Raw genomic sequence first — 12,256 nt, 5'->3', positions numbered from 1 at the left:
TAGAGTGGGTGTGGGTAAGGAATAGAAAGCCCTTCCCTATGTGTTTTAACTCAAATCCTAGGTGGACTTTCAGCTATTCAACCTTTCTTAACACTTGTGTGAGCATTTCCCTGTTGATCATCCCTCCTAATCTCTCCCTTAGTCTGTAAGGTTATGTTGTATCAGTTATGAAACTACAGTGTGTTTTTTTGGGCTCTTGTTTTTAAAGTTAAATGACTGAAAGTACTGAACTAAAACTTGCTGGTGACACTGACTTTTTACCACCTAAAATTGGCAGTGATCACCAGACCAGAAATGGAAATTGGCAGGTACCACTGGATGTACAGGAGTTCAAGGCCACACCGGTACCATCATGTGCCAGCATTGAGAGGCAATATTAGTCCTTTGGGGATTCAAGGTAAATAAAGGGCTGGGTGAAAGGGAAATAAAGAGATCAGAAATGGTAGTAGCATAAACTTAATGCTTTGTAGTAGTCCTAACAATTTAAGATAAACATTCCTCTGTTTTTCTTGTTTTGTCTGTTAAGGCTGTAAGGAGTCTACTTCTTTTGTATGAATACTTGACATAAATTTGAATTTCATTGTTAATGCTTGAAAGACGAAAATGAGTAGTGAGGGACAGCTTCCTTTTAACTGTGCTCCCAATTGCTTCAAAACTGTTTACGGATGAGATGAAATAATATGGGGATTTATGTGGATGAATCTATCAGACTCATCAGCCACAAATGCAGAAATGACACTAAAGCAGTGACAGCACATCTGACTTACTGGTATCCTACAATGTGCTTCCTAGAGATCATTCTGTGGTTTGGTTTGCAATTTTCCCTTGTTAGAAGCACTAAGTGTGTATGTCAGGGTCTAAAGGAGGATTTCAGGTGAGGCTGTAAAAATGGTTTGGTGATCCTACATGCCTGTCCTTTTGATGTCCAGCTTGAGACCTCAAGAAGATCCTATATAGTTTTCCTGAAGCTTTATTTTAAGGGTCTGTGGGGGAATTGAGTTTTGAAGCATCTCAGAAAGGCACCTGAAATCAAGCCTATGATTGATCACATTGGAAAATTCCAGTCTGACTGATGGATGGCACAGCAAGGGATATATATGCTCAGAGCCAGCCTTTGCAGCTAGCTCTATCCAGAATCCTCTTCTCTTTATGGAGCTGATTGACTGAAGCCTGCTTGACAGCTTGTTTGCTGAAGAAGCCTGCCGCCGCATCAGACTTTAATAGCAATGCAGGGAGATATTCACCAAAGCTTGCTGCCTCATCCTTCCCCTTTCCATTATATTTTCATACTCTTATGCTTTAGGATTCAAATATTTACGTATTTCAAATGGCCTTTTTTCCCCCCAAATACTTAGGTCACAAATTATGATCTCTGTCTTCAGTATCAATAGTAATTTTTACCATATTTTATGATAAGTTGCCTGGGTGACAGGCTTGGGGCTGCCAGAAGACATTTCCAAACTTCACGTTTAGTGCACATGGGATATTTTACACACAAAAGAAATGCTTCGGGAAGGAGTGGTAGATTATGAATGCTGCCTGCCTGGGCTGTGAAGGACATGGAAGGAGCAGGCTAGGCCCTGGTTATCAGGGTCTTGGGCCCCTTCAGCTGTCCCCAGTGATGAGACATGTCCATATGTGCTGGCACAGATGAGCCAGGACACGGAGATGCACAGCCTTCTGTTACAGCAGCTGGGAGTCTGGCACCTAAAATGGTGCTAGAAACCCTTGTTTAGGCAACTGAACCCTTTTCAGTCTGCCTTGGGAGTCTTTCTGAGCTAACATGTAGGTAAATGTGCCTGTCATGGAGGAGTTGAGGATGAAAGAGTTCTTGTTGATGGGGTAAAAAAAACCCCACTGCCAGAGCCCAGAAATGCCAGTTCAAGGGAAGATGTTTTAAATGGCTGCAGTTGAAGAAATTAAAAGTTTTTTAGGCAGCAATTAAATCTCTCTGAACAGGTCTTGAGTAAAACCAACCTGCCAGTGATGGATTAGCCACTGTGAAAATGCTGGTCTTTGCTCCTGTCACTTAGATTGGAGGGAAAATGTCACTTCAGTCCCAACACAAATCCCTGCTATAAGATGCCTCCCCTCAGCACTGGCCTACAGCTCCCCACTGCCGGGTGGGACTGGCTGCTGTGCTGAAATACCCTCTGCTGCTTTGACAAGACACGTGATTTCTTGGGTGCCTTTGTCTCCTCCGTCAGTGTCCAAATGGACCTCACTATGAGGGCACCTCTTCTCCCAGCGTCTCCATGTACAACATGATCTCACTTCCCTAATTTAAGCTTGAATTCAGCACTTGAGCAACAAGGGAAGAGTCAGTGTGGGAGATCCACTGCAGTGCTGGAGCCAAGACATCCCCGAACACCTGCAAGCTTAATGAGCCTTTCAAAATGCTAAAACAATTTTTTCCCCAGAAAGCAAAGTACCATCTTTTCTCTAGAAAGAGAAACTTTGCAATAGTTGTTTGACATGAGCTTAGCTGTAGGCACTATTCCAGGTTGGGTGGGTGTTGTTTGCTTTATGGGAATTTTTTTTTTTTTTTTTTTTTTCCCCTGAAACTTGCTTCCCCAGATGCTGGGAGGTGTTTCAGCTGCTCTCTGAGCACATAAGGGCATGTGAATGTGGAGTATCTCATTGAAACAGCCTTACTGCTCCTTGGCTGAAACAAGCTCAAGTTTTGGGAATGATGTGGTGAGGATTCAGCTGGGGAAATACCTGCATGAAAGCTGTTGCAGGGCAAAGGACTTCTGCAGTTACAGTTCAGGTTTCTTATTACTCCTCTTGTTCCATAGTTGCGTAAATGTCTGGGAAGATCTTTGCATCTTCAGTTATCTCTTAAATTGAGAATTTGCCTTCTGAATCTGAGATCTGCCATGCTGGAATACACACACCCCCACACCCAGACACACACACTGGTTTTGGCCCTCAGCTCTAGGGAGAGAGAGGTTGTGTTTCTCGTTTGCTTCTTTATAGTTTAGGGAGGAGTCAACTGGGGAAGCGGTCGATAGCGGTGCCTGAAATCCAGTGTGGCAAAAGTCTTGCTCTTCTGCTGAGTGCTGAAGGCTGGTGGAGGGTGAGGTGAGTTACAGCTGGCAGAAAGGTGGAGCTAAGAGTTTCAACTCCAGTCTTCCAGGTAAGATGTTCACCTTTGATTAAAGTAAAAGTCAGGTTTAAAAATCATGTCAGCCAAGTTACAGGTGGGTCTGGAGGATGGTTGGATCAAGGAAACCCAAATGTCCTTACAGATTTTCACAGAGCTGTGGAAGTCGCTCATGGAACTGAAATGCTTAGGTGCCTTTGTATTTCCACACTGTGCTTGTCTAGACCTCCAGGCATTTGGATATCTTTGGCAGTCTGCCCATTGCTTCATCTCTTTTACCTCTCTACCTTGAGTTTGTCCAAAATCATTGCCTTGGCTGGCACCTATTGAAGCAGCAGTTCCTGCATGTTGACCCTCCAGAGCGTTTTTCCAAGGAAACAAAAATAAGGGAAGCGAGGGGAGGGAGGCCAGGGCAAGGGCAGAAAGGAAGGAGGGACGTCAGGCCTGTTGAGCAGTGAGTTGTTGATGTGTCGGCTGAGTTACAGCCCCAGTTTGGAGCAGCAGCTGCCCTTGCTGGTACAATGTGTTTGAACTTGGAGCTCTGTGTGCCAATGAGCGCTTCCACATGCTCAGGCTGCACTGAATCCCGAGGGTTATTTTGGATAGTAAAATACTAGAACAAGTCTCCAGGAGAAATAACACCAAAGCTTATATCAATAGTGCCTGATCTGCCCCTTATGTGAGAAGTCTCTCTCTTTAAATCACCAGCTTATTTTTTTCCTGCAGAAGTAGCTTAAGGCTAAGAAATATCCCTCCTCAACAATTCCCACTGAAACCTGTTTGAAGTAAGGCCTTTTCCAAAATATAAGTTAGATGTTTTTCTTCTGCTGTGGATTCCACTGTTTCATGGGCCAAAAGTAAAACAGAGAAGACATAAATTAAAATAAAATTCTGCCTGACCTTTGTCCAAATGCAGTAAAGAGCTATTCTCTCATCCCACTATCTCATGGGACAGCAGCTTCTTCCTGTGCAGGTCCAACTCCTTTCTCTCATACAGCAAACACCTGGGATGGGCACTTGCAATAACTATGGATGTAGTGATTCCTATTCTATTGTAGTAGATTTCACTGTTTGAAAAAGATGACTTCAGAACACCTGTGAGCTTAATGAGCCTTGCAGATGTTGGAATGATATAGATGGGGGGAGTGTGTGTATTTCACTAAATTTGAAGAAGGTAAACTGGATAAGGCATGTAAAAAACCCATTCAGATCATCTGTCTTTGCATGAAACAGGTTTGGTTCCTGCAATGGGAGTGCAATTTTTTTTCCTATAAGAACTGCTGATTTGGGAAGAAGAGATTTGGAGAGAAAAAAAAAAAAAAGATGGTTATGATTACTGCTATCTGTTCTTAGAGTCTTCTCTGCATCGTTTAACATCATCCAGAAGAAACAAATCTTGCCGTGGTAAAACAGCCTTTTCTCCAATTTGAACATCATTTTTTCTTTAGTGAGAGAAAAAAAAAATAGCTTTTGCTATGGATGAACATTGATAACCTCTGAAAGGTTGTTTGGTTTGTTTGGACTTTTTTGTTTGTTTGTGGGGTTTTTGTTAATCATGGTAGAAAAAAAAAGTGCTTGATTTGAAACCTGTGCTTACTGTATTTTTGGTGACAAATTCAGGAGTCACTTATTATCATTACTCATACAATACCACAGAGATACTTGGTGCTCTGTGGATTTGAAAAAAGGGTCTGATAATGGTTCCTCCAGGCTGTGAGATGCTTGTTCTTAGTGTGCACCAATTCTCCTGCTTTCTCTGTGTTGGTTTCCAGCACAGGAGGTGTGAGCAAGGACTTTTAGTTCTCTTCTACACATGAATATGGAAGCATCTAATGGATAACAGAGAATAAATACCTTCTCAGAAGAGGGGAACTAGCTGTATGACAGTGCTGAAACAAACATCTTGTATCTGTATCAAGAATAACTGGAGAAGTTACAATTAATGCTGATGACCTTCAGAAAGGAGCTAGTTGTTCTTCAGGTAGCTCTTAAATAGTAGAGATTGGGATGAGATTTACTGGATGGATCAGACCACCCCAGATCTCACAGGTTTTTACTTGGAAGTAGCATCTTGTGCTGGCCACTTTGAAGGATAACAGAGATGTCTTGCTGCATTTCAGGTCTGATCCTTTGTGGCAGCCCTGATGGCTGTGTTCTCCAAAGGTCATGTCCCCTCCATCACAGGGACTCTTCTGGCCAGGAAGGAGTTATTGATTAACAATCCTGGAAGAGGGGAATGCAAATACAGTGGGGAGATTATCAATCTGGCTAGACTAAAGTGCACTTATATTAAGTTTTTTGGCTCTCATGAGTTAAATTCTGTATAAGTTAATTTTACAACTTCTTATTTGTGTTGGACAAAAAGGCAAAATTAGTAAATACTGAGCTTGAAAGGAAGTTTTCTGTGGAAGAGCTTCAAGAGGTTTGTGGGAGGAGAAGAAAGGATTTTCTGTATTTGAGCTTATCACTTATTTAGTCTGTTTAATGTTAATCCAGAAGTGTGGTGAGTGAACATTTATTCTAAGTAGTAACAGCAATTTTAGCCGTGTGTCGTGTTCTGTAAATCAGCAAAATTTAAGATGAGCAGCAATGGGTAAGGATAGAGCTTGGACAAAGACTTCCATGTGATTTAATGCAGAGCCTTTTTATTTTAGTATCCTTACCAAAGTGTGGAGAGAAATTTGTCACAGGCTTTAAACTTACTCTTGTAAAGTTAAATGTTTTATCTTACTGTGTTGCCACTGACCCTTGGCTGCAGGTGTGGGTGACAGATGTGAGGAGTTATTGCCAGATATTGGCTTAGTCTCATGCAGAGAAGAAAGAAGTACATTCCAGTTTTGTTTCTGAGGTATTAGTCTATTCCCACATCCCTCACTGCTTCTCCCATGGCTGCCAATCATGCAGCATGTAGGAAAATGTACATCCTAGCATGCATAAGCCATTCAGACTGGAAATTTTAAAAAATACGGTGGGTGGCAGACAGTAAAATTGGCATTTGCTTTCATTGACATAAAGTTCATTTTCTGACAAAGATCCATGGTGATTTAGGACTCCAAGGGTATTATTCATGCTTGGCATTGAGTAATCTTCAGCACTGGGGAAGCAGGAGGTGAGCGTCAAGTAGTGAGTTGTCCTCTTACATTTATTTGTGAATTGGGAGTAGTGCTACCAACACTAGGCTCCTGTGGATGTGTAGTAATGAGCCCGATTTATATGTGATGGCTACATTTAAGATATTCTCTAGTGCTTTCATCTGAGGTGTTACCTAGTGCTTTTTTTCCCTTGGATTTCTTGCAACCTTCTTTTTGTTAAAAGAGTTCCTCCCCACTTGCTCCCTGAGCTGTGGTGCTGAAGCCAACAGAGATTGTGGTTCTGTGGTGGAACATGATGTGCAATTTCTGCCATGTATTAACTGGGCTGGTGTCTGACAGGCCAGGATTTCCTAAAATGCATTACACAATTACAGGAAGTGAGTGGTGAGGAGAAAATGATGCCCATTGCTTTATCTTTCATGTGAGGGAAAGAAAACAAACTTCTAAAGAAAAGAAAGTGGGAACTAACTCATGGCAGACAGTCACAGGATCCTGGAGGTTTAGTTCCCTGAAAGGGAAAACTTTTCAAAGCTCCTTTCAGGTTTTCTTGGTTCCTTGGTTTTTTGTTCCATAGTGACCTTGGCTATGGGCCCGTGGTTAGTACCAGAGGTGCACTGAGGTACTCGTTCAACCTAGGAGGTGTTTGGAACATTAGACAACAGGCTGGTTTTCTGTCCAGGAGGTGTGGATATTCCTTCTTTACATCACGTTTTCCATGCTTTGCTTTGAGGCATGGCTTTGTGAACATCTGCCTGTCCCAGCTTTTTAAGTCTGGGCTTGAATGATGTATGATCTTCCTAGAGCAAGCCCTAGGAATAATCAAGGAAGCTACCTGATCCTATTGCATTGTCTTTTGTCATTTCCAAAGCACAGATTTGACCTTAGTAGGATAAGGTAGTCCAAGAACTGCCTCTTCTTCTTTTTTTATTTTAAGACCACTTTCCATTATTTCTCTATTACCTTGCTGTTCCGAGTTTAAATCTTAAAGCTGTACTTAAAGTACCAATGGAGGTTTAGCCACACAGTCACCATTTGGCATGGGAAATTGAATGGCTAAGCCCCTGCATATATGCAGTAGGCTATACACTGCTGGGCAGATTGTATAATTGTTCTTCATACATTGAGCAACTCATTGCTGATTTATGTACATATGTAGGCTCATCCTTTACCAATTTCCTGTGACTGATAGCTTCCAGGAGTTTAAAAGAATAGCCGGTTCCTGTTTCTTTCTCTTCTCTTTATTTTTGTCCTTTAGCAAGAATATTTGTGTGTGTGTGTGTTTAATAGCATTCATTCCCTAGAGAATAATCTCAGTCTTTGTTTTAGCTGGCCTCCTTCTGAGAGTGTGTTAAATCTATAGCCAAGATCACAGGCAGCTCTGGGCAAATCATTGGGCTGTTATTAACCTGACTCCATGGCAACTGCTGCTCGCCAGCCTGAGGACAAAAAATGTTTTTATTCTGCTGAGTTGCACAAAAGGTTCTAGTGATGCCTCGTACAAAATGGCCATTGAAAGGGGAGATGCAGTGATGTGTGTTTGTGCTGTACAGTTTCATATTTAAATCATTTTACACTGTTTCATTGGAAGTGGGTATACAGCTGAACAGTTCAGTGTTTTGGCCATATGGAAAGTAAAAACTAACAGAAAATTGGAGCTGAACTTATTTTAATACTACTTATTTTTGTCAGCTTGAGTTCACAGGCCTTCAGCCTGCAGTTGTCATCAGAGTATTAGCAAGTTATTTTGTGAACATGAGCTAGACAAACATCATCCTGGGGTTTCAGTTGTACTGTGTGAAGATAGTTGCTGACTTGGAGTTACAGAGAGAGAACATAAAGGCTTCCTGGAAAGCTTTCTAATTGTTTTCAGAAATCCTCTGCTTTGCTTCAGTGCTTCTTTGGGAAGCTTGGTACGCGTATCTTAGTTCTTGATGAGCTTCAAACTGTAGCTGGTTTTGAAAGCTGCTCTTAGCAGTACTGTTTTAGTCTTCTGTTAAAATCATAAAATCAGTTGTATTGCTCAGGCTAGGCATGGCTTTAATCTGCTCATAAAGAGTGTTCACAGTGGGATCTGGGGGGGAGGTCTGGCAGCCCCAGCACTGCGATGAGGTTGTGTCCCGCAGTTAGTTACCCTCTGGCAGGAGGCTGTGTAGCTCTGCTGTCAATTTGGGTGCAGAATGACTACGTATGGATGGATGCTGTCTCTTGGAAACATGCTGGTTTGAGATGCTTCATGTGCTTGCAAGATGGCTGTGTGCTATTTCCAGGTGTACCAAAGTCTCTCTGATTCCTGCTTTAGTCTTGGGGTCAAGGTGAGTAGTTCCTGCAGTTCTGCATTTGGGCAGTTTTCTGTGCCCAAAATAATGTGGTTGCTTTAGACACCTCTGAGGTTGTCCCTTGGCTTTGTTCTGCACTGAGAAAATGAAAGCCACCCAAATTCTGTGATGCCTTTTTACTTGGACTGCAGAGGAAGACAAAGAGTATGGCCACAAAGACGATCTGTGCAGCTGCTAGTTGCTGAGAGGTGAGAGGGGGTCTGCCACTGTTGCCTTGTGTTCGAGGGTCTGTGGATTAGTGGCAGATAATTGTCATGTGTTTGAGTAAGGGATCCAACAAACTCCTCAGGGCAAATGTTCTGCCAGTGGCCTGGAAAGCTGGCTTGGCGATATGGGGTATTAACCATCACTCCTGGGTCTACACCAGTTTTTAGTTTTGTCAGGCTGCTACCATTTTCTGAAACCAGCAGCTTTTCTTTTGGATCTTGTCAGTCTCTTGGTTTTGCTTCCAGCTGTTTTTATTTCCTGTCTTTGATAGGATCTTTCTGCTAAGCAGTCTGTGGGATCAGCATGATTTAGGTGATCAGCGTCTACACACTGAGCAATGATCAGGCGTTGGGTCTCCTGCTTTAGGAGTGTGGCCCGAAGGGTGGTTTGTTTTGAGCTGGACTGTGACCACATGTGTGTTGTCTGCTGGGTCAGAGCATAGTTAGTCTTGGATAATCTTTCATGGCTAATCCTGCACCAGGTGCATTTCTTGAATTAACTCTGGGAGGTTTGGGCCTGACCTGGGAGCAGATGCTGCAGAGGTGAGCCAGCCTCACATGTATGGCTGCTCTTGCATGTGAGCTGCTCTCAGGCAGGTCCCCCAAAGCAGAGGATTGCTCTGCAAGGTCTGGTGTCTGAACTCAGCTCTGGACCTCTGTGATAAAATGAAACTCAGAGATGATTTCCTCTGATAGCGTGCATTTGGATTTTGTTTGGCCTGTTACTGCCGAGCTGCAGTGTTTGTTCATTTGGCAGTATTTTTGTCATGAAGATAGTTCCTACTGAGTGGACTCCAGCTGTGGGTAGACTATAAAAGCTTCCCAGGCTTGTTTCTATACAATTAAATCTTGTCTGCAGTTAGTGAAGTGGTGTTTCGTAAGTCATTTTGATGGTGATAGCTGCTTAAGCCTGACTAGGGCACTTGCTAGTGACTCTCTAAAAGAAGAGTTTCTCACTTATGAAATGGGAAATCTTTCAGTTATCGGATACATATTATTCCCCAGTGCCTCACGGAAGTGCCTGCTCTGCAACTCATTCATTAGTGGGAAAGGGAGGGGGATAAAAATAAACTTGCCTCATGTGGTGGCTGGAGACTTGCTGATCTTTGTGAGGAAGTTTTTGGGTGGGAAGATGTGATGTGATGTCCTCATTTGCCAGCTGTCTCCATGCCTTCAAATGCTTTGTCCGTGTAGCGCCTTGCCGTAGCAGCAGTGGCTGTCCTGCGACGTGCGATGCTGGCCACTCCATTAAGCGTTGTCTTAATGGCTTGTGTTTTGTGCAGTTGTATGAAATGCACATTAATGGAGACAGCTTAATGCCATCACCCTGAAATAATGAATTGGTATGGATTGCCATTACCATTATAGCGCAGTTAAAAGCTGTGTTTGTTTCCGATTTACATTTCCCAGCTTTGTAAGCAGATGGGTTTTCAGGCCACGCAGTTGGAAGGAACCTGGCAATTCAGCTGCAACCTCCTTATTACAGTGTTCATACAAATAGCAGCTCTGGGGGGGTGTTTTGTTAACTCAGACCAGTTAAACAATGCATTTCAGTTGATTACGCTACTGCAAACTGTATTCAGGGATCACTGTAAATCCTGTGTATCCTATAAAAAGCTGGAAATGTATTGTCTGTGTAATACAGCTTCATACAGCTGCCCTCGACAAAAATTGTTACTCTTTGGAACCCATTCAATTTTTCTATTGTTAAAGTGTCTGTATCCCTGTAACCTCATATGGATTTATATAAAAAGATAACTTGAGAGTACTGGGAGAGTGTAGGGTAGTTAGGTTTTGCAGACCTAAATTTATTCATCTTCCAGTGAAAGTGCAAAATACCTCCTACTTTTCCAAAAGCCTTTATTATCTTGAGTATTTGGCACTCTGGCTCGCAGAGTGTTGCCATCATAGCTGGTGCTCCTGCCATTAGTAATGCTGAAACACGGTGAGTCCTGGATGAGCAGCTGAATTGCGATGGATCACTTTAGACAGTGATTTTTTTTCTTTTTCCATTTCATAGGCTGTCTCATCGATCTCCTCTTGATCCTGTAAAGACAGAAGCACTCAGCCCACTTTCTGGGCTTTGAGTCCATACCAACAGATCTGTAGGTCACTGCTTTAGAGGGTGATGCTGTCTTGTACCACCTATAGATTTTTTGCTTAGCATGTCAATGCCTGGGCCTTTTATTCCCTGTGACTTTTACCAAGTGGAGGACGAATGTTCTTTTCCTCATAATTTGCTTTTTGCTCATGACCTTTCTTTTGCTTTCTTTCTTCTGCTTAGGTTGCTTTGAATGTTGCATTAAGTGCCTAGGAGGAGTGCCATATGCTTCGCTCGTGGCAACCATTCTCTGCTTCTCGGGGGTAGCGTTGTTTTGTGGCTGTGGCCACGTGGCACTCACGGGAACTGTGTCTATCCTCGAGCAGCACTTCTCCACAACTGCCAGTGACCATGCTTTGCTGAGTGAAGTGTAAGTATGCCTCCCATTCCCATTACTCATCATAACACCCTCATGCTAAATAACTAGAGATGGATTCAGACCTCAGTCTCCGCCCCTGAGTATTAGGTTGCTTGTTTTTGTAACAGTACTCAGTCATTTATTGGTGCTCGCATACAAAGAACCAAAGTGTGTATCCTGGTACACCTGTTCATATTGGGACCAGTATTATTTAATATCTTCATCAGTATCATAGACAGTGGAATTGAGTGCATCCTTAGCTGCTTTGCAGATGACACCCAAGCTGAGTGGTGCAGTTTGCTTACCTGAGAGAAAGGATACCAGCCAGAGAGACCTTGAAAGCCTTGAGGAGTGGGACTGTGTGAACCTCATGATGTTCACCAGGGGCAAGTGCAAGGTGCTGCACATGGGTCAGGGCAATGCCCAGTATCAATACATGCTGATGTATTGATATACAGATGAAGGGGTTGAGAGCATCCCTGCCAAGAAGGACTTGGGGTGCTGTTGGATGAAAAGCTGAACATGAGTTGGAAATATGCACTTGCAGCCCAGGAAGCCAATTATATCCTGTGCTACATCAAAAGCAGCATGACCAGCAGGGTAAGGGTGGGGATTCTACCCCTTTGCTCTGGTGAGACCCCACCTGCAGTGCTGCATCCAGCTCTGGGGGTCCTCAACACAGGAAAGACATGGACCTGTTGGAGCGAGTCCAGAGGAGGCCACCAAGATGATCCGAGGGCTAGAACACCTCTCCCATGAACACAGGCTGAGAGAGCTGGGGCTTTTCAGCCTGGAGAAGAGAAGGCTCTGGGGAGACTTTACAGCAGCCTTCCAACACCTAAAGGGACCTACAAGAGAGCTGAAGAGGGACTTTTACCAGGGCCTGCTGTAAAAGAACAAGGGGTAACAATTTTATTCTGAGAGTAGTTTTAGTTTTTGTTGATGACATAAAGTTGGAAGGGATGTCAGGAGTAACAGGGAAGCATGGTTCTGTCTATCCCTCTTCAGAAGAAGCTGGACTGGTATATGAGAAAAAAGAGAAAAAACTGGAAAGATC

General features: G+C 43.2%; 1 protein-coding gene across 10 annotated transcripts in view; it reads left to right on the top strand.

The window, feature by feature from the left end:
* The window catches only part of GPM6B (glycoprotein M6B), a 107,059-nt gene that overhangs the window by 81,780 nt on the left and 13,023 nt on the right, over nt 1–12,256 (top strand). For 6 of the 10 annotated variants that reach the window (XM_032100672.1, XM_032100669.1, XM_032100671.1 and 3 more), the window contains one exon: nt 11,025–11,211. In XM_032100672.1, coding sequence (XP_031956563.1) covers nt 11,025–11,211 — 187 coding nt within the window. Of the gene's footprint in view, nt 1–277; nt 398–11,024; nt 11,212–12,256 lie in introns of all 10 variants that reach the window. The other 4 variants (XM_032100666.1, XM_032100665.1, XM_032100667.1 and 1 more) reach the window with 1 other exon arrangement.

This window comes from Corvus moneduloides, chromosome 2 (assembly GCF_009650955.1).
Source record: "Corvus moneduloides isolate bCorMon1 chromosome 2, bCorMon1.pri, whole genome shotgun sequence".
Classification (NCBI taxonomy): domain Eukaryota; kingdom Metazoa; phylum Chordata; class Aves; order Passeriformes; family Corvidae; genus Corvus; species Corvus moneduloides.
This window is presented reverse-complemented; position numbering and strand designations above follow the sequence as displayed.